The following is a 23034-nucleotide window of genomic DNA, read 5'->3' as shown; positions in this document are numbered from 1 at the left end:
AATCCAGTCTTGCTTTAAAGCTAAAGCCATCCTGTCACTCCACTTAAATGCACTTGGGAAATATTAAAGGAGAAGAAGAAGGGAAAAAAGGAAGGAGAGGAGGAGGGGAAAGGGGAGGAGGAGAGGGAGGAAGAAGAAGAAAAATCATCATCATCTTTGGCTTCACTGTGAATTCTCAAATCTTATACAAAACTGGTTCTGTAGCAGTTCAAAGAAAGGCATATTTATGTTTTTCCCCTTTCATGTAGAAGAGAAAGAAACATTGAGTGTTATTTTAATAGTAGAAACTAAACTCTAAATAAGAGCATTGAAGAGCAATACCCATAGTCAAACTACATATTTTCTTTCATCTTATGGTAATTGTACAAGGAATCACCATTCTTATTACTAAAAGGTTTTGTCAAGGGCCACTAGGTGCCTGGGTGCACACAAGGAGCTGAGGTTTCCTAAATCTATACTATTACTTGGGGATGACCTGGAGGTCTCTCCCAAGAACTTAGAAATAAGCTTGCTCTCCAACAGCCTTTCAAAATGCTTTTTAAAACACATACTCTTCTCATTTTCTGCACGGGTATATGCATCCCAGAGCAAAATGATATCCTCAGCAGCCTTATTTGTAAAAGGAAAAGATGGAGATCACAGAGCTGTCCATCTAGAGAAGTGCTCAAATTAGCATGACAAGGCAGATATACGGATACAAGTATAGGTATAGATAGATAAAATTATAGACACTGCATAGATACAGCCATTGGGATATAGATATATAGATATAAATATAGATATAGATATAAGATATAGATAGATAAAGATATAACCCCTTGGTAAAATAAAATGGAGATATTATCAAATAATGAAGTATACCTCTACTCAGAATCATTCAAAAATTTCACAAACCAATGCCAAATACACCAAGCAAATAAAACAAGCAAACAGAGCAAAGAAACAACAAAAGTAAAACAAAGTAAAGAACGGTAGGCTCTAACAGGTCTGTCTGAAGTATTTCCAAGCTCTGTGACTGTGGACAGGTTATTCATTATCTCTAAACAGGAATTTCCACATCTGTAAAATGGGGTAATAACAGAGTCATCTCATCAGGTCCTATAGGGATGAAAATCACAACCAGGCCAGTAGATGGGTAGACAGCAGGAGTCCGTGTTAACCAGCAGTGTTCATGCTCCATAACATTTCATCAGCACCATCTACTCTATCAGTGACCGCGTCTTAATCTAGCATATGAATCACTCGAGGGTAGGACGCACAGCAGGCTGTAGGCAGTGACTCCCTTCTGGGAAATGAAGCTGGCAGTACTAGAAGCAGGATATGAGCCATGAAAAGAGGAAAAGGCATTTTATTTTCATTTAGTTTTTAGCTGTGTTTTTTTTTTTCTTTTCTTTTGCAAGCTCATGATAGTTTCACAATAAAGGGTCTATCTAAGTTGCTGTTTTCAAGATTGACCTCTATGAATTAAACTTTAATTGCATCTTTTAATGAATGAATGCAGAGATATGCAAAGGAGAGTCTAACCCACAGGACTTGATGGTAACTTGCCTGGAAAGAGTAACCTATCTGCAAAAAGACTGTGACTACATGTAGGCTGGGGGTTGGCATGTCACCTTGTCATCACAGGTTAGGAGAAACAGGATGACAGAGGTGACGGGGTCATGAAACTCCATGCAGAAGGAAGAAAATCTAAGACTTCAAACCCATGTTTGCAAGTAGGACCTTCCAAACTGCTCATCTGGTTTTTGCTGCATTTTTATGAGACCTAGTTGTGTGCACTCAAAAATTCATGTCAACATCTTTACCTGAGGACCTCAGAATGTGGCTGCATTTGGGAATATTCTTTAAAGTGGTAGTTTAGTTAAAAAAGCTCAAATATGTGGGCCCTAATCCAATATGATTGCTGTGTTTGCAAGAAGAGATTAGAAACAGATTCACACACACACGCACACGCACACACACACATGCACATGCACACGCACAGATGTAAGACTTTACCTGAGGCAAGAACATGACTGAGGAAAGGTGTTGAGAAAGAGAATCAGTAAAGAAAGGTGAATGAGCATTAAAAGTATTCCCTCAGCTAGTAAGAGAATGTCACGCCTTGGGCAAGTAAGTCCCAGTAGGAGCTCAGACTCCATAAGGCCGGTGGATCCAGGTGGAAGCCTCTGCTCACATGCCTTGACTCGCATCCCCCAACAGCCACTGGGCTTCTCTCAAGGACAATCTCTGAAAGGAGGACACACTGGTCAGGACAATGGAAAAATCCAGTCTAGTTGGCAACTGTACTCTTATTACCAGTTAATAATCATTTTGTCAAAAAAGAGAAGAGAGTTAGACATAGGCCTGCACAGAGAGACAACGGATTCACCACTGTCTCTCTGGAAATTGTGTCAATGGAATTCACACAGGAAAAAGTTATCATCTACAAGCAAAAGGGAGAGCTCTCTCTCAAAAGCAACCAACCCTGCTGACGTCTTGATCTTAGACTATCAGGCTCCAGAACTGTCAGAAATTCCATTTCTGTTGTTTAAGCCTCCCAATCTATGATATTTTGCCACAACAGCTCAAGCAAACTAACATACTCTATGGGTGAGTCTTTTCTCATACCAAAGAATTTTATGTTTTCTACATGCCAATCCATCAATTTTACCCTTATGGCTTCTGGACTGTTTTATGAGAAAATCTTGATTTGATAGGATTTTGCCACCCTGATATTATTTCAATATATCTGTACACACTTCTGATTTCAGACTATTTTTGTAGTTGTGGTGTTGTCATTGTGGTCATTGTTGGATTGTGGTGCTTACGCTCGTTTATTCTTTGCCTGCAACATTATTTCTATAATTTGTGTGTGGTTAATTTCTAAATTGTTTTTTTTTAATTGAAACAATGATAATTGAGTCATTTTCCAGCTTTTCTGAAGCAGGATTGACAAATATGTCCATTATTTTTAAAAGAATAAAAATGTTAAAATTATGCTACAAACGTATGTTTTTGGGAAAGGAACATGTTCATGAGGTACATTTAGATTAAAAAGCTAATTCTTTAAAAATATAGTTGTGAAATAAATCAGTTTACATACACTTTGTAAGTTTAGTGTTTTAATTATCTTCATTAAATATGCATTACTTAAATAGTATTAATTCAAGTAAAACTCTACTGTGTCCCAGTGATACACTAAATACTGGGTAGGTAGTAGGTCAGAAGAACTCAGGAATTCAGAATGCCATGCTTTTAGATCAGAGTGACCTCAAGCCAGTTACTTGATTGACTGACTGATTGACTGATTGTTGGTGCTGGGGGTCAAATCCAGGTCTACCCACAAGAAGACCAACGTTCTACCATTGTGCTATACTCTCATGCCTCCAGTAAGTTACACCTTTTCTAATTTAGCTTAATTTAGTAAGTGAGGATAAGCAAAGCCCCCCCCCCTTAGGGGGTTATCATGAGGATTGCTGTTTAGGGAAATAATAGGTATTTGGTGGGCATAACAATCACTCCATTAGCAATACCATAATCTTTCTTGGAAATACAAAGAAGAAAGCCCCAGGGACAACAGGAAGTCTAAAGGTAGAAAAAGAGGTAAGGCCTGCCCTACAGAAGTAGAAGAAACCACAGAGGCATGGTTGACAAGGTGTAGTCAATGGGGTCAGGAAACAAAGTCCAGCTGGGTTGCAGAAGCTCTTACTCTATGCCTGGTCCCTTGGCCTTTATTCTATAAAGTCTAGGGGGTGTTCATGTCACAAGGCCTTATAACATGGGAGTGATGTTATTAATAAAATTCTATTCAAACTACAATTTATGAAAACAGTTTCCAAAGGCAGTTATCAAAAGGGGTGTCAGGAGCTAAAAAAAAATCTTCACCACAGAATAAGAACAGGGTGATGGTGTCACCATATCACAGAGCAAAACACTGGGGTGCACTGCCACCGGCCCTCCCTGCAGAGCCATCACAGAAAAGTTGCAGGGTCCGGTGCAACACAGCCAAGAGTCATCTCCATCTATCATAGTACTCTGAAATAGCCTGGGCAAAACAGGTGTTTTTCTGCCTCTTTTTTTGTAAGAGACAGGTCAGGGCAATTCTCATACCTCAGCTGCCCCATGTAGGGGAGGGGAACTGGGTCCCAAGGGCTCTGAAAGGGGAAGCTCACAGAAGGGCATGGAAAATCAGTCTTTCTCTCTGAAGCTATCCAAGGTGCCGAGGCCTCTAAGCCAAACCACAGTAGACAGCCCGCATGGACAGAGTGCTTCACGGCACGGATGATGCAGGTTTCCTTCCTTCCTTTCCCAGTACAGAAATGCAGCATCAGGAGCTATTCTTTAGGGGGAAACATGTTGGATTCTGCTATGGAAGTGGTTTCCAGAGAATCCCAGCACCCTCTGTAGACAAGACCAAGAAACGGACACACTCTGAAAAATATAACACTTCTACTTTCAAGTAGGAATTGCAGATGGAATAATCTCCTCAGCATCTCTTCTCTCACAGCAGCAGCATAGAATTGTGGTCAAAAATAACATACCTATGTTCAAATTTAGGGTGCATCACGAATGATCTGTACTTTTGGGTATCATTCTTACCTCCTCAGGCCTCGATTTTCCCATAAAATACCCTAGCCCAACAGTTTCCAAGAAAACTGACTCAGATACAGGAGGGATTCTCCAGGGTTTTCTTTTAATTTCATAAGCACTCCACAGAAGTTAGCTATCATTATTTAAGAAATGCATAATAGGAAGAGCATGGTTGCTGGAATATAGAATCATAAAAGTTAGCTTCTTGTCTAATCTATTCGTTTAAAAATTTGCATTTCTCTGAAATGAATGTTTGGGGGAAAACGTCTTCAGGATCTTAAAATGAGTCAAAAGAAACTGGAATATCTCAATTTCTTTCTGAAAATAAGTGTTCCAAAACAAAACCCTGGACAGCCAAGCACAAATATTATTAGTGTTCCTAGTTCTTCCATCTTGTGGGAAATGAGAAAGCTAAGCCCTCAGTCCACAGCCAGGGCAGTGGGCAGGCTGCTGAAGCAAAAAAGACCATGACCTGGCCACCAAAAGAAAGATGGAGGCTAATGCCCTGGAGTTTCAAGTTCAAAGGTCATACAGAAAACTAACTTGGCCCTAAAAATTCAAAGTAGGACTTAAGAGGCCCAAGAAAGTCTCCCAGAGAATCTCTGCTAAGAAGCCTTCTAGAAGATCCTTCTGAATCTTGTCTTATTAACATTTTTCACATCCAAACTGAAGGTTAAAAAAAAAAATCACCGCATGCTAATGCTAATGACAATCTTATAACACACATACACACATGAACACAATCACACATACAAAATGTATACATTTAAGCAAAACATCAAGCCTCAAGATTTGACAAAGATCTTCCCCCTCAAACAAATGAGGATTTATTTCCATAAAAAGTCTCACAAAAGCATAAAAAATTAAATACTCTTTAATTCTAAATGATATGCCTAACCTTAAGTAAAAAGAATAAAATGGGATAGACTCAAGGCTGTCCTAGAAATGCTGGGCTATCTAGTTGTTATAGCAAGACTGATCAAATGCCAAATCATCTCTCCCTTTCTACTTCAAGTGAATCTGAGAAGGAAGGCTTAATGTGAGGAAATGTTTTACTTGCTATTTGAAGAATGCTCTTACAAGATATACAATCTCTTTAAATTTTCCCAGGCAGCTGCTAGGCTTACTAATGAAGGGTAGAAACAGAAAATATTCTAAATAAATAATTAACGATTTTTGAGCAGCAAGTTCTTTAGGTATTTTTTTTTTTAGGAATTAACATTTTTGGTACGGAGGTCAGAAGAGTCTCTTTAGTGCTTACTTTTCCCTCCTTTTCATCCTCCTTTCCTGTCTTTTCTTTCTTTTTTTGTTTATTTTCTGAGTTAGAAAAGAGATGTGAAACCATCATGCAGTGAGCTAGGAGAGGGATTTTGTGCTGCTGTGCGTGTTCACCACGGATGAAAGACACAGAAAGCCACCCATGTGCTCTCTTTTCACTCACACAAGTGGAACTCCCAGTGTCTAATTTACTTGGTTGCGTTTCAGTGCAAGATTACATTTAAACAGAAGTCTTGAATTAGCATCTGTTGTTTTGGCATCAGCATCCATTTTTTTTCTTTGATAACCATTCTTTTCTTTGCTCTGGGAAAAGGCCCTGCATCTCATCCTCTCTGCCTCCAGAAAAACCAACCCCTGCCTCTGATCCAAAGACGGTGCAGGAAGCCTCATGCATCCCTGATAATAAGGATGCCTGTCCGATGCCTGCACAGCCCATGACTAACAACCTATAAGAAAGCTTCAGCAAAGGCTTGTGGAATGAAGATGGTGATCTCCTCCAACTGCAATGGGGAAAAGCTCTTTAGGCCAGCACTTACTTTATATCCACACAAGAGGAGTTTTGAGAGAGTAGTCAATCACCTCAGAAGTAGAATTTAAAACTAGAGATCTGCTGACACTAATCCCTAATAAAGTTATACTTTAAAAAAAAATTCCTCAACCCCCACCTGGGACTTCTCAGATATACCAATCACTGAATCCCTTGTTGATTAATGCTTGGTATAGATTTCACCTGGGATCTCTGAGTGTCAGAACCAGAAGAACCCTAGCCAACTTCCAAAGTTGAAACTCAGTGTCCAACCGCTAGCAATGATTCTCCTTAAAGGTACCCTAAGATACAATGACTTGGGGCATTTTTTTCTCTTAGGGGATGAGAAGGAAAGGGGTTCAGTGTCAAGAAATTTTAAGAGATCTTTGAAAAAATAATCCACAAGTGAGTAATCCCAGAACAAGTTCACTACCTTGTGCCAAATAAAGACATCAGTGGCTCCAGATGAGGCCACTGGTTGCTGGTTGAAAATGACACATAATTTTCAGATCCGAAATGGAATGACACCTGGTGTATGAGTTATGTTCTCTAATAGTAAGTGCCTTAACACATATTTATGGTAACATGGTAAGTTCACTGGTTTTCATATTGCAGTATTCATATGAGTACTAAGATGCCAATGCTCTTTCTGTATATGAACGCAATTGAAGACATTGGCTCCAAAAGGAAAGGGAAAAAAATACCCAACTGTATCTGAGTTTGTTTTAAATAGTGCTGTATATACCTATTTTGGTATCTGTTTACTGTTTTCTGAGAGTGGATATATTATAGTGCCTCTCACTTTAGGATTTAGGGGTAAAATATGCAGGTTAACCCATGTTGAAAAGAGCAAGAACCCACTGGAACTTTGTATCTCTGGAAGGGTTAACTTGGGACTCAGCCTATGCCACGCAACCATCACATGGGGGCGGTGAGCATAAATAAGGATAGTTAAGAGTCACACATCTCCAACTGACCCTGGCAACATGAATGTCATTTTGTGGTACCAAATCACTACTAGATCTTTCTCCAGACAGGAAAAATCAGGAACTTAACACCTAAAAAAGCTGGAAGGGGGTGGAATAACCACGGAACGCAGGCATGTATCCATGGCAACACTGTCATTTACCAGCATGTTCTAGTGAGTAGAGCTCTTACCACCAGCAATACACAAGGTGAGCTCAGGTGGTACTAGAAAAGACCACAATGAAGGTAAGATGACTGAGCAGAGACCTGAGTGAAGGAAGGATACAAGTCGTGCATTTATCAGATAGGCAGAAGGAGCAATCAGTGCAAAAGCCCTGAGGTAGGGTCGTGTTTGGCTTCTCAGGTACAACAAGGAGATTAGTAGCACAGCTCAATGAGAGGAACAAAAAGAAGAGGGTCAATGAATATCCTTGCAGAGCTGGAAGGGTAGGGCTTTGAAGGCCAGAACTCAGAATATTTTTTTTCTTGGTTGACACTTTAGAAAGGTAAAGATAGGGAAGTAGGGTAGTTTGTCTCATATTCCAGAAAGTTCCTTTACTTTAGTTGCCAAGTGAATAGAAGGCAACAAAGAGGCAATCATGACAGTGTACTGCAGCAACTTGACAACAGATGAGAATCATGCCAAGATAAACGGTGCAGATGGATGGATGCACACAGAGACAGATGGACAGATAGCTATCTAGTTACATATCCATATAAGTTTGCTATGTATGCATGTATACACATGTAAGTATACGCTTCAATGTACACACATATAACTGCATGGAACACAATTTTGTTAATTACATAGTCTTTACAAATATGTAACAAAATTATTTCTACATATAAAATCAAAATAGGGAGATGTATAATTCTTGAGTTTTTAAGTGACCAATACAAAGCTGTTAGCAGAGTCAAAGACCCAAAAGCAAAAATATCAGTATGTAGCAGATATTATCTAAAACTCTGTGGCTAAAAAAATATCTGCAAGAGTCATATTCATAGCCAATTTAGGACTCACTGAACCCTTGATACCAAAATACTCTAGTGGAGAACTAGAAAAATGGCGTAAGTTTTTCTGAACTATCTTAGAATCTTCTGAAATTGTTCTGTATCCCAACTGCAAAACAGTTCCACTTATTTTCTCCTTCCCAAAGGATTCAGCTCTTGATGGAAGAAAATAAAAAAGAGAAGTCCGTGTGTTGGCTCTGAAGCAGAGACAGATGAGTGTCGCTGGGCTGGGCTCCTTGCCCTCGCAGACCCAGACCCCTACCCGGTGTCTTCTCAGACTCCTCTGCACCTCGATGTGGTGGACATACACCTAAATCCTCAACACAAGCACGGGAGGGGAGTATAGATCGTGAGCCAACGTGGGCCTCACCTGTTTAGGAAGGAACTGCTTCCTAGACTTCTGCTTTCTCTTCCTGCTGGCTGAAATGTGGTTGCGGTAGGGCCCCTTCCTTCGATTATGTAGAAAACAGAATCCCTTTACATCAAGAGTTCTCAGCTAAACGCAGTGTGAGATTTCTGAGGGATGTGTGGCAATGCCTGATGCCATTTCAGTCTAAAAGTTTAAGGAACCAACGCTACTACTTGCTATGTAGTTAGCAGTATCCATAGAGTTCAGTAAATATCCTACAGAATAATAGGACAGTTCCTCCCTCACAAAAGAACCGGCTTGTCCAAAGTGTCAGTAGTGCTGGGGTTGAGAAACCCCTCTCCAGGCAAAGTTTCTCAAACTTTATGATGATTGTGTATGTGTGCTCCTCAAATGCAAATTCAGCGGCAGACAGTTTCGGATGTAATCTGAGATCCTTTTGCTTTATTTTTATTTTTTGTGGTACTGAGGATTAAGTCCAGCCCTAATTTATTTCTCATTTTGAGACAGAGTCTCACTAAGTTGAGTGACCTCTGGTCACTCCATACCGTGAGTATCAGCTTTCATTGGAAAGGACAGGTGTGCACTGCTACCCTACCAGTACACTTCACTATCTACAAAGAGTGGCTGAATACCTGACGCTCTCCTCTATCTCTTTAGAAAAGGATCTAGAGAGCCCTGGAAATTACATTTTCCTGAAGAGATAGAAAAAACACAAGTTTTTAAAAAAAAAAAAGAACTTTGATGGTGACTACTGGATATGACTAAGTACAGTGTACTAGTTTTCCATGCTAAAGTAATAAACAATCACCATCTTAGTGTCTTAGCACAGTACAAACAAACAGTATCTTACAGTTCTGCTTGTCAGAAGTCTGAAATGAGTCTCGGTGCATTAAAGCAAGTGTCCACAGAGCTTCATGCCTTTTGAAGGCACTGGGAAAGACTCCGTTTCCTTGTCTTTCTTTCTCTGGTTTCTACAGTCTGCCTGCATTCCTTGGCTCCTGGCCTTTTGAAGTCAGTAAGTTCACTGAGTCCTTGCTGTGCTGCTGTCTCTCCAACCTCGCTCTGTCACGTTCCACTTACAAGATTCCCTGTGATTACATCAGGCTCATCCAAATAATCCAGAACACTCTTCACTTTAAAGCCAGCTATTTAGCATTTAAAAATCATCATTCCATCTGCAGTCTAATCCCCCTGTGCCACATCCTCTAATATATTCACAGTTTCCAGAGATTAGGGCATGGACATTTCAGCAAGATTAGTATTCTGCCTCCCAAAGATTAAAAAGCTGGTTAGAAAAACAACCAGAAAGTGGGAAGCAAATTCACCAACCTGGAAAACACAGTTGGTGTTTGCAGCAAAAAGAGATGAGAGACAATTCAGAGACTCTTCCGATCACTTCAAAGCTAAAAAAGTTCAGGGCAGTTCTAGGAAGCCAGTGTGCACTGCTGCGTTTTATGTCATCTCAGCATAAAAGAATGATGCACTGAGCCAGGTGAGAGTTATGCAGAATGAGGTTGTCCAAGAATTCTCCACGACTTTATGCAGTCTGCTCTATGAACATTTGATATCCATGCTATATAATAGTTTCTGTAAATTAAACCTCTTAATCTAACTTTATGATAAGAGTTCCTGTCCTGTATTTCAGGTACTCCCTGGAGTGCAACATCCCAGAAAACCAATTACCTAGAGGAATTCATGAAAACGTGCATGGATTAGTAACAACTAATATAGGTAGACCAGGTAGTTCTTAGCACATAATCATTATTCTATCCTTGCAAAATCACTGTGGATTCATGAGGGATTGTTACTCCCATTTTAGAGATTAGCAAACAAAGGCTCAGAGGCTGCATACTTGTGCCATGAATGCAAAGTAACACAGATGAAAAACTCAGATTTGGTTTGACTTTTGATACCAGGCTCAACTTCCTTTTCAAAATACCAGCCATGTAGCTCCAAACCATCAAATTGCCTGTGACAGAGAAGCAGGGTATTTTGACTCAATCTTTCCCAAATTCTAATCCCCTACAGAACTTTTAGCCTGAAGGAACAGAGAGGACAGATACAGCTACTAAAGTATTCAGCAGGGCACTACAACCACCGAGGGTGACATAATCAATATGTGGGTTCTGTGGCACTATCTGACTATTAAATGACAATAATGTAATTATGTTAATGTATTTAGAGACAATAAGCCAAAGTGTTCTTGGAGCATATGATACATCAGGAGTAATCTGTGAACTTCCCCCTGCAGCCACGAAGGGCAGGAACCAAAAGCTGTATCACAGCAGAAAGATTCCTGGTTCATGTTAGCCTGCTGCTGTGTGATCTTGGGAACGTCATTTGCCCTTCCAAACTCTCGATCTCTCTATCTGTAAACCTGGGATAAGAAAGTGTCTCCCTCATGAGGTTTTGGTGAGGAAACAATGATTATTTCCTGTGCTACAGGAAGGAGCAGATGGATGCCGTCCTTGCTTCTATGTAGTTTACTGTCTGAGAGAAGTGAGGAAGGAAGATGATTGAAGAAGCAAATATGCTCTGAAGAAATAAAGCAGCTTAAGCAGATCAAAAATGTAACAGAATCTTTAGATCCCCAGGAAAGGTCTTCCTGAGAAGCTAAAGTTTGAGACTGAAGGATTGGTAAGGAGACACTGCCAATTTAGACACCGAGGCCAAAATATTCCAGGAAAGGAACTATAGATATATAGATATAGATATAGATATAGATATAGATATAATAGCTTAGGGTCTCACTAAATTGCCCAGGCTGGCTTTGAACTTGCCATCCTCCTGCCTCAGCCTCCTGAGTAGCTGGGATCACCTGTGTGGCATCACCCTGGAGGTCTGATTTGTTGTAACAACATGAGTGCACCTGTGTTTATTGATTTATAGCAATTCATTGTTAATGTGCACCTTCACTGTGACCCTACCACTCTAAATTTTGGATAAAGGGCAGTCTGCACATTGTAAGGAGTCATAATGCAGTTTATAATGTTTAGCATCCTTTCCTCAGACTAGTGCAATGAATCAATTAAGGAAATTTCATATAGGAAGTACAGTATTTTGAATAGAAATTTTATATATGAAGTACAGTATTTTAGTCATGGTCATATAAACACTAATTTTTAGACCACCCTTAAACACTTGATCTCAACGTAGGGGGCAAAGAATTAATCAAAAATAAGTAGAGAATGGTAGGGGAAAGAGAGGAGGAAGGAAAGAAAAGAAATAAAGTGTGCCCTGGTGCCTTTCCTATAGTATGAAAATTTTGTTCTTACATGTCCTTTCCAACCTCAGTGAAATCTATCACTTGTTATTTTGACCCCTGACTTAATTCTATTAAAAGACTGTTCTCCCCATTACATTTTAAAAGTAGCTAGCACAGTGTTAAGCAAAATGATAGCTTCTGTGTAGCCGTTTCCTTATCAGTCACCTTAATGAATTGTATTATTATTTCTAACATCGTCTGTTATTGTTTCTAATGTTATTGTTTCTAATATTACTATTTATTATTGTTTCTAATAGATATATGGAAAATTGGTTTTCTCCATTTTTCTAAAAAGAATTCAAATTCCTTCAAAATAGTAAGAATTCTACTTCCCTTTGTTCTTTTCTAATCTAACTGCATTATCTGATAGGCAGTTCCTGAAAATGCTAAAAAAAATAGTGATATAATAGATATTCTTATTTTGTTATGGATTTAATGTGAATTCTAGTGTTATATCACTAAAGATAATATGGATATGACTGTATTTTCTTGGCAGGTTGTGTCAAAAATTAGGAATTGATATTTGTTTTAATTAGATACCTTTTTAGCATCCATAAAATAAATCACAGTTTTCCTCATTTGTAGATATTAAACCATCCTTCCATTTTTGAAATACATTCTCCTTGGTCAAAACTTATTTTACTTTGTAATCTTATCACTTATATGTCTATTACTATACTCTACAGGCTTTTCCAGATCATTGACCATGAGCCTTCCAAATCTGAGCCCAGAATATAGAACATAAACTGACAGAGTATATTAATGAATAAATTAAAAAGTGAATTAACAGACCACTCAACCTCCCCCAAATAATTCTGTATGTACCCTGAACCTCCCCAAATATTCTGTATAGCTCTTCCCTGTTAAACACTATACTGGAGAATAATATGCCTGTGTCAGGGTGGCTCCTTATGTTTTACAGATATCTGTCTTATCTAGTTCCTACCTTTCTAGCAACAGAAACCCGGAATCCCTCCTTCTCTGTGGAAAAACTACTTCCTTTGGTTTCCCGTGAAGTTAACCCTTTTTTCTATCCCACCACCACCCCTAATCAAAGGGGTGGTACATCACCAAGACCTGATCATTTACAGTACGATACAAGTACTGGTTTAGGAACACATACAGGTCCCAACCAGGGCCACGGACATCTCCAGGAATTTCACAAAGAACCTCTCAAAAATTATTTGCAAAAGATAAGCATAAGATACGTTTGTCTAGCATTGCTGCTTAACCTCTTGACTAAGTGCGATGACACAGCTTCTCTCAGAAAGAAATAAGGTGAAGACACGGCAGAGAAAGGAAAAAGACACAGGCCAAGTGACATGATCTGGGCCTCCAGATCCAGCTTTTCCTAAAACTGTTATCCCACGCTTCTCAATCAAATAAGTCACTAAACTATCTTTTTGTTGTTTATAATCATTAAGCTCTTTCTATCATTTGTAGCATATATATGTATATATATATATATATATATATATATATATATATGTATATGTGGCTTAATTCATGTGTTGCTTTGTTCTCATAAATATGCTTTGTATATGACTTAATAAAGATCAAAATAATTTTAAGGTTGGAAATACAGCTCAGTGGTAGGATGTTTGCTTAGCACACAGGAATCCCTGGCCTCAGTCCCCAGAGCCACAAAAGAAAGATAGAGAAGGAGTGAGTGAAAGAGAGAGAAAAGAAAGAAAAAGAAAGAGAGAGAGAGAGAGAGAGAGAGAGACGGTGGGGGGGAGGAAGGAAGGGAGAGAGGGAGGGAGGGAGGGAGGGAAAAAATCAACTGCCTGCTTTTAATTAATGGCAATTGGCTGAAATGTTCCCTTCATGAATTATAATTTCAGACTGAAACTCCCAAGACAGTTACAGAGCAGCTTGTTAAACCGCAGAAACCAACCGAACTGAAGAAGGCTTTGCCAGCATGGTGGTTCAATCACCTCCAGAGAGATCATCCATTATGCAAAACCCAAACCTTTAAAACTTTCAAATGCACAACTCTAACAATCTCACATTCACCTAAAATCTGGATACCTCTTTCCTAACTTGATTTATAAGTAAGAAATGCTCTGCATGAATTACAAAAATTTAAAAAAATCAGATGAGGGCAGCAGGAGAACACAGAGCAACCTCCCAAGTCTCAGGCCAGGGCCTGACACAGGATCGTCTCAAGCAACCCTGTGCCCCCCAGAAACTCCAAGGGCCAGAAGAAAGTCCTAGCACTATAAAAGCCTCTGTGTTCCTAATTCTTTTTGTTTGTTTGGTTGGTTGGTTGGTTGGTTTTCAGTATGGAGATCAAACTCGGACCTTGTGCTGGCCAGGCAGGCACTTACTCCCCTAAACTAAATTTAAGAGCCAGACATAGTGGCCCACGCCTGTAATCCCAGCATGGGGAGGCTGAGGCAGGGAAGACAGTTGTGAGTTCCAGAGCAGCCTGGACTACAAAGTGAGCTCAAGGCCAGCCTGAACTGTATAGACAGACCCTGTCTCAAAAAGACAGAAACAAGAAAAAGAGGCTCTGCACTCCTGGGAGCAACTGTCACTGGTTCTCCAGGGCTGAAGTACATGGCCTTGAGCAGGCTCTGAAAGCCCAGCTATTTCCTCACCAGCTCCCTCGGTGGAGAATTCGGGCTACAGCCATCTTGGGAAATCAGACTCTTTTCCTCCTTCAGCTCCAGTGACAATAAACCAAATTCTGGATTCCAGTTGGGATTAGTCTCTGGAGAGCTATTTAAGAACTGCTTTGTGACTTGAATCCCTTCTTCAGACATAATCTTGAAATAAAAGACTATATTCAAATGAAAAATGCAGCTTTTCCCTTTAGGGTCCTCCATACTGATGGGCAGGATATAAGGAAGGTGTTAAAGGAAAATGAAGGAGAAAAACAAGGGAGAAAGGAAAAATGGGAGAGGGAAAAGAGACTAGAGAAAGCCTTACACAACAAACTCTGCATGAGGCCCTTGAAATGCCATCCCATTTTGTTTTCACATAATCCTGGGGAAGTAGTTAATATTAAGCCCATTCTACAGATGGAGAAATACAGTCAGTCATATTAAATCTTGGTACAATGTGCAGTGGATTCTAGCCAGAAGTACTAAACATCCCCAAACCATGTTGCTTCTACTCTACTAGATTCCTGTGTTCAGAAGGGTCTAATACAGAACTTTATTCTAAAATCAAAGTATTTCAGTGGATAAATGGACTCTATGGTATGATATAGCCTTATCAACTGAGAGAGGGGTTAATGTAACTGATACCCTAGAACTAAGCAAAGCTTAGAACTCATTTGGTTTTTTACCTTTCAAGTTTTCATTTATCTGACCAGAGCCTGTTCTACAAATTCAAGTTAGCTATACAGATCGGTTATGGGTCTTGTGATTCATGAGTGAGAAATTGAGAATTTTCCTACCTCCAGGGGAATGTTAATTGGGAACAAAAAGGAAATTTGTATGTGAAAGTTTCCTTATCTGCTTCAGTGTTCCTGTTTATATCAAGCCCTTTTTGTTGTTGTTGCAATATATCTGGGCAGTATTTCCCTCTGGCTGTTGCAAAAAGTCTGTAAAAGGGGAAAAACATTAAACTAAAACGGCACACGTAAGCCACAAGGCTGGCCACAGCCAGGGTACTGGCACTGCCAGTTACTTTTTGAAATGAGTTTCAACCAGAGGTCACAAACGGGTTGCCAGCTGGCTGAATCCAGCCAACAGATGGCTTCTGTTTCTCCCACACTGTTGGCCCACATAGTGCTTTTAAGAAACTAAAATCTGTGGTCAACTGGAAAAATCAGGAGATTTCACATCAAAACCTGGCCTTCTAGTTTCTCTTACAAAGTGGGAGATTGTCAACACTGATGTCACATTCGTGCCCAGGAAGAGTCGCTAGAATGGAGCTGCTGCGGCTGCTGCTTAGTGAGGACAAGTGAGTTCCAGGGTCTCCCTTCCTGGTCTACCCCGCCTGGGCTCCATGGGCACTGGAGTTGGTGGTCTTCAGTTTAAAAGATTAACCAGATGCAAGATGGAAAGCCAATCATTATTGAGCTTTTCCCAAAACATCCCACGTAAGACAAATCAGTCAATGTTCGCTCATCTGGGATAGAAGGTAGGACTCACAGGAAACCAAAATATTGTGAGAAATGAAAACCCTGAGTTGTCAGGTCCATTTGGATTTCTGCTATAAATACCCATTTTGTTTAGAAATACATTAACTTTAAGGAATTTACCTAGCCCTCCCAACAATCTTATCAGAAAGAAATTACAGATAAGCAAATGAAACTAAGTGGTATTAATTAATTTAACCAACCAAGATTACCCAACTAATAAGTTATGATACCAGGCTTGATCCCAGTTTCATACAGCTGCAAAGACTGTAATTTTAGAATAAAGAGTGAACACTCTGTAGAGCAACCTTGTTTCTACCTCAGAACCTTTGCACTTGCTATTTATTCCTTCCACTTGAAAACCTTCCCCATCAGATCTTCATATGCGAAGATGTTACTCTTTTGCTTCATTTGAACCTCTTCCACAGGCAGATTTTCTCCAATTTAAACAGGACCTTTGGTCCTGTTTAAAATAACTCACTTGAGGCACATGCACACACACACACACACACACACACACACACACACACACACACACACAGACACTCATCCTAGTTACCCTTTGATTTGACAGGGGCTAGTGTCTAGCCTTTTGCTTTTCAAAGTGAAGTCCCAACACAGGCAGCAGTAACAGCAGTGGAGAACTTCTTAAAAATTCAAAATCTCAAGTCCTCTCCACACTAGCTGAGTCAGAATCTGCCTGTTCACAAGATCCCCGGGTGATTCATGCATTCTTACAGTTTAAAGGCTACACATGCACTGTCCAACAGAAATGTAACGTGACACCCAGGTGTGCTTTTAAATTTTGTAGTAGCTACCATTTTAAAACACTTTGAAAAGTAAAATTAATTTAATAATCTATTTGACTCAACTTCCAAGTTCCTCATAAGATGATATTATTATTTTAATATGGTATCAAATACAAAAGTATTAATAAGCACATTAGCACTACATGTATTTCATACTTGAAGCTCCATTCAATTTGTATATTTCACATATAGTAGTCAAACGTCAGATGCAGACAGCAGCTACCATAGTGGACAAACGAATGCTGGGCTATTAATTACTTTACTCTTTCTTTATCCACTTTGTCACAACCAGAATTATTAATTTTTACTGCATATCATTTGGCTGTCATTTGTTTGTTTGTTTGTTTGTTTGTTTTTCTGTCTCACAAACTCTCCTACTAAAATTTCCACTCCAGGAGAACAAGTGCTTTACCTGTCTTGCTCATTACTTTACCCTCAGTACTTCAAACAGTGCATGGTCAATATTTATGAAATACTGGCTGAACAAACAGATGAAGAAAGGATATAATCTTCCTAGGACTTAATGTGTGGCCATGCAGTGTGGGCAGGTGAAAACACAAAACATTCTAAACTGGGAAGATGTAGGTCAAGTCTCTGGTGGTCAGTCTTTGACCACCAGAGTGACCCAAACCAGCCCTTTACTTCTTGAAATAGTGGAGATGCTGCCTTAACACGGGAATGCTGCTCACAGCAGCATCGTGATACTCTGCAGTGGAAACACCCCTGAAAGGCGCCAGCCACCACAGCAGCAGGCACTCCCTAATGCTGGGCTTTTCCATCCATCCTCAGTTCTCTCCCAGGTGCACTGTGTGAACACTGCTGCTGACCACTGACCTCTTTCAAGCAAGAATTCTGTGAGCCTCTTCCAGGGTTACTTCCCCTCACCAAAGGAGTAGAGGTGCTAACTGTTGACAGTCAAGGTAAAACTTTAAGGACCCTGTCCCATGGCCCTGGAGCTGAGTGATTTTCAGGACTAAAGTCACAGTTTCTACAAAGCATGGGAATCATGAGGGAGGAAATCTCCCTGCTGTCTCTCACTTTGATGAGTGCTTCAGCGACAGCCAAGGGGCCTCCCCCAAGGTCCTATCCCTTAGATTTCAAAGTCTGTGCCTAGAAAGCTTGCAGCAGCTCATACTGAAAGTTGGTGGCGGATTTTCCCTTTTGGGGGGTGTGGGGGTGTGGGGAGAGAGACAGGAAGGCAGAGGTGGAGACCTTAATGTACCCTATTTATTAATCACTGGCTTGTGTCAATCCACCCAGGGAGGCTTGCTTCTCTGAAACCTTAACACGCACACACACACACACATCCTAAGCTATTAGTCAATGTTGCCCTGAAAAATCTAACACACATGTTCTAATCTCAAATGTGTTTTTACATCGTATTAGATCAACAGCACAGGAGCCAAGCAAAACCCGGATTTAGAGATAACTGGAGTGACACAAAAGAAATACAACTGCTGGGGCTGCTTAGAGGAACAAGAGGGAACCCCAAGCCAGCAGCAGTGTCACAGCTGGTACCAATTTCCTCCTAGCTGGCGATCTTTGGATCTCTCTCTCTCTCTCTCTGTCTCTCTCTCTGTCTCTGTCTCTGTCTGTCTGTCTGTCTCTCTCTGTCTCTCTCTCTCTCTCCCTCTCTCTCTCCCTCTCTCTGTCTCTCTCTCCCTCTCTCTCTCTGTCTCTCTCTCTCTCTCTCTCTCTCTCTCTCTCTCTCTCTCTCTCTCTGTCTCTGTCTCTCTCTCTCTCAACAAAATCCAGACACACTTGTGGAACTAGTAATAGGATATGGAAAGCACATTTAACATAACAACAGTACATAAATAGGGGAAAAATTGAAAGCTTTATCCTGTGACTCTCATCAGGCAAAGACTGGCTCATATACCCAAAAATGGGGAAGAATTATCCCATTTCAATACAGACATCTTCATTTCAGAGATGGACCTGGGAATCAAAACGAAAGTCTTCTGTCCATGGTTTGAATTGCCACTGTTTCTTTTTCTGTAATAATAAAGTGGCTGCCCTCCCTTCCTCCTACATGAGAAAGAGGGGAGAGGAGGTCTGAAGAGATGGAACTACTAAAATTTTCTGAAAGCCTTCAAAGCACTGTTTGAGACAAGGTGAGGATACCTAAAGCCAGACACAGCGTGCTGGGCTCCTGCAAGTCCAAAGAGTTTCTAGGTACCTTTTCACCAGCCAGGTTTGGTAGCTAATGACTCCCTCTGTACGAGATACACATGTACAGGCAGGAAATTTGTTAAGAGCTTTCCTCCTGCCTCTTCCAGTTAGCACCCCTGAGCACTGTAAAGATACCATGTGCAAGATTCTGGGGAGGGACTGCAAACACAGAGATGCCACGTGGTCCTCTTAAGTGAGGACCAGACAGGTCTCATTCACTCCTTGAGGTTACCAGTTCTAGGGATGACTACCAGATACCAACATCAAGCTCCAAATACCAATTGTTAGCTAGGAGCAGGGAGCTAAGAATGCCACCGTGCTGAAATACGTTCTGTAGCCATTCTGTGACAGTGCTGTGATTTATATTCCTTCTCTTCCCAGCCTCAGGGTAAAAGAATATAGGAAAATGTGGCATCTTCTTGCCTTTCATTCAGAAAATTCTCCCACCATCACAATGGAATTTCCTGGTACCAAGCACTCCTCACCAACTTTAATTCAAATCATTTAGAGAAGTCATTTTTCTCTATTCCCAGCTACAGTAAAGCAACATGTTAGAAAGATTTGATTTTTATGCCTCCCTCAAAGGACATCATGCTTTTCTCACAAGATACACAGTTTTAAAATTTGAGCTGGAAATAAAAACCCAAATCTACCTTCATAAGGCCAAAGCTGTCCCATGGAAGGAACCAGAACATTTTACAGCTAATAAGCAACTGAACCTCTTTCCTAGACATCATACCCCATCTCTATTTTGCTGTTGTTGCATTAATCTTCCTAACACCTTTTTAATTATAATCACAAACTGGAAGCCATGGCTTGTGATGTTATAAATACTGAATTTCCAGTTAAATTAGGCATTTGCTGTTTTATGTTTTGATAGGAAGGGACTGTTTGAAGCCTCCTAAAATATTGCAATTAGTTCTGGCTGTGGAAACAGACAAGACATTAACAGACACATTTGCTGTTTCAGGATAATGTGCTGGAATGTTTATGCCTAAGTGTACTTCACGCAAGCTTTTAAAGCATAAGACATATTTTTAAAGTGGGAGAAATCAATCATAATAACATGTTTGTTATATATTTCTGAAGTTATTTCTAAAACTTTCCCAGCCTGTAATCTAAACCTAGAAAGCACATCTCTTCAACAGGAAGGCAATCTGTCATGAAACAACTTTACCTATTGGCTCTGTTGAGATGATAATATCACTTTAGTTGACAAGGGCTGTGTTCCTGTTTGACAATCGCAATTAATTATTGAAATGCAATCAAAATGAGACCACCCATCCACATCTGCTTTCCAGAAGATAAGAAAAAGGAGGAAAGACAGGAAAAAAGGGGGTTGGGAGCAAAGGAAGCTTTCATTTTAAGAGTCTGCACCAATGTTATTTTAAATGTTGTGGCTGCCAAGAAAACGGGATTATTAATTTAGTTTATCTGCACTTAACTTTCCAATCCTTTCTGCTCCCTTCCTCTTACCACCAGCAGACTGGGAAAGAGACAGGAACTTTCTACAAGACATAAGCTCTCACCAAAGGGGTGCAGATCAGAAAGCGCGGCGCCAGGCACAAACACTCTTAGGTCACCAGCTGTCACTTAGACATCGAGGCTCCGGGTGCAAAACCAACTCATTCAGCCATGAGAAACAAAAAGTTATAGAGACAGGAAATATCCTATCCTTACTAGACATCCAAAGAACCAGTATTATCTTTTTAACAGTTCACTATTCATTTTGCTCTGACCTTAAAATACTAAAGTTGGATTCCAGCCGCACAAATGCGTTTGAGGGCGATTTTCATAGATTCCAGGGGATCTCAAACCCCTTCGCGAATTTGGCTCTCCTGTCTCTTTCCTCAGAAGCCCCAACGCAGAATACCAAAGTCCTCAAAGAGCCTGGCTCAAGAAACACCTTGCAGGTACCAGGGCTGGGGACTCCCAGGCTTGGGGCTGAGTAAGTAAATCAGAAAGCACCTCCTGGAGGAGCCTGAAGCCAGGCTGAGTGACACCTCCTCCTGGCCTCGCCCTGAATAAAGTGATTTTTAGTTGAAGTCCAGCCTCTCCGCCACTCTCTCTGAGCAGCCCCTCCTGGACTAGCATAGCCCTCGCTGAGGCTAAAGAATCTCGGGACGGCGCTGGTTTTCGAAGGGCACAGAAAGCAGCAGCTTCCCCTCCGCAGGTGTCTCTCCCATCCCGAGGGGTCCTACCTGTACCACTCCAGCCCCTTTTCGTAGTTCCTGTCGAAGAAGTGCGGCTCTACGCCCACCGCCCGCACGTCCGGGTGCACTCGGATGGCCTCCAGCAGCGCGCGGGTCCCTCCCTTCTTGACCCCGATGATCAGCGCCTGGGGCAGCTTCTTCTCCCCGTAGTCAGGGGTGCTGACCACGCCGCCCCGCTCGCCGCTCGCGTTGGCCGCCCTCCGGCCCGCCAGGTCCTCCTCGGGGGTGCTGGACTCCTGCGCTTCCCTCTCCCGCAGCGCGTTCTGCGCCGCGATCATGTCGCTGGGCGCCAGCGGGGTCCGGGGCCAGGAGTCCCGGGCGCCTCCGCCGCCGCTCGCCAGTCCCCAGCCGTCGGTCCCGGGGGTGGCGGGCTGCTCCGGGGCCTCGGGTGGCTCCACGCGGCTCGCGTTGTCCGGAGGGGGCGCAGGCGGTGGAGAGGGGGCGCCGGGGCGCACGGGGGGCGGCAGCAGGGAGGACGGCGGCGAGCTCGGCGGCTCCTGCAGCGCCAGGGGAAACTGCAGGGAGCCCGAACCGCCCAGGAGGCTGTAGCACAGGTAGGTGACAGACAGGGACAAGGTGCACATGAAAAGCAGCTTGCGCGCCGGCGGGCCCTTAGCAGAGGCGCCGGGCGGCGGCGGCGCGGCGAGAGGCGGCGGCGGCGGCGGAGGCGGAGGAGGTGCGGGCCACGGGGCCATCGCGGCTCCCGGCTCGCGGCGGCGGCGGCCCCCGGCGCTGCCCGGACATGGTTTCAGCCGCCGCCCCCGCCCCCGCCGCCGCCGCTGCTGCCCAGCCGCCCTGGCTGCATGGAGCGACGCCGCTGCGCCCCCAGCCCTGGCCGCTGTCCCGCTGCGCCGGGGGAAAGCCCGGCCGCATGGCCCCCTCCCCAGCGCCGCCCGCGGAGTCCGGGTGGCCCCCCAGCCCCCCTCAGCCTCTGGCAAGGGGAGCGAGGGGGGCGCGCGGACCTGCCGGCTGCACCTGTTCCGCGTGCAGCGCCCCCGCTTCCCCCGCGCCGCCGAGCCTCCTGCTTCAGGCTCCGCCGCCGCCGCGCGCGGTTGCAGCCCCGAGTTCCTTCCCCGCTGCTAACTTTCTGCCGGGAGAGAGGAGACGCGCGGAGGGGAGGAGGAGGGGGGCGAGGAGGAGCGGGTCGGGCGCGCGCCCCGCGCCGCCGAGGGAAGAGGGGTACGCCTCGCGCGCGCCTGCGGAGGGGGGGGGGTGCGGGAGCGGAGGCATGCGCTGGGGCTGGGGCGCCCAGAGAGCAGAGAGCGCGACCCTCGCTCCCACTACTGCAACCAGCCAGCCGCGAGAGCTAGGTATTCCCCGCCATACCCCGCGTGCTGCCCTCCCCCCCCGCGCCCGAGTCTGAGACGCCACGCGGTGTTCCCAGCCCTCTCGCAAATACTTTTAGGGAATTCGAGGCAGTGCCAGCCGCAGACGCGGCGCACTGGGGAAACGGGAGCAGCCAGTGTGGAGCTTTTTTGGCTTCGGTTCTCCCCTGGGACGCCCAGCAAACTCAGCGGATCGCTGACCCTCCTTCCTCTCCAGACCCTGCCTGTGGTCCCACCTCGGGTCCAGCAGTAATTCTATCTCAACAGCTTTGCCATCTCAACTTCCCCTTTTTCAATCTCCCCATCTTATCTCCCAGCTGGTAATGGGTGGAGCTTTGACGCAAACCCCCAGGTTTCCCTGCCCAGAGCTTTAGCCTCTAAGGTATCGCCAGGTGCCTTCTGTTCCAAGGGGTGGGATGTTGCCTCCTTGACAC

The 23034-nt window shown here is 43.0% G+C and overlaps 1 protein-coding gene across 2 annotated transcripts in view; it reads right to left on the bottom strand.

The window, feature by feature from the left end:
• Hs3st4 (heparan sulfate-glucosamine 3-sulfotransferase 4) overlaps positions 1–22818 on the bottom strand; it is a 374969-nt gene extending 352151 nt beyond the window's left edge. The window contains exons 1-2 of one of the 2 annotated variants that reach the window (XM_063226695.1): positions 22238–22558; positions 21264–21818 (exon numbers count right to left, since the gene is read on the bottom strand). In XM_063226695.1, coding sequence (XP_063082765.1) covers positions 21264–21553 — 290 coding nt within the window. In that variant the 5' untranslated portion in view covers positions 21554–21818; positions 22238–22558. Of the gene's footprint in view, positions 1–21263 lie in introns of both variants that reach the window. The other variant, XM_013141589.3, reaches the window with a different exon arrangement.
• Between the last annotated feature and the right edge of the window lie 216 nt (positions 22819–23034).

Source organism: Cavia porcellus, unplaced genomic scaffold (assembly GCF_034190915.1).
Source record: "Cavia porcellus strain 051 isolate PalLab524CR breed Dunkin Hartley unplaced genomic scaffold, mCavPor4.1 scaffold_16, whole genome shotgun sequence".
NCBI lineage: Eukaryota > Metazoa > Chordata > Mammalia > Rodentia > Caviidae > Cavia > Cavia porcellus.
Note: the sequence above shows the minus strand (reverse complement) of the source record. Positions and strands in the feature narration are given on the sequence as shown.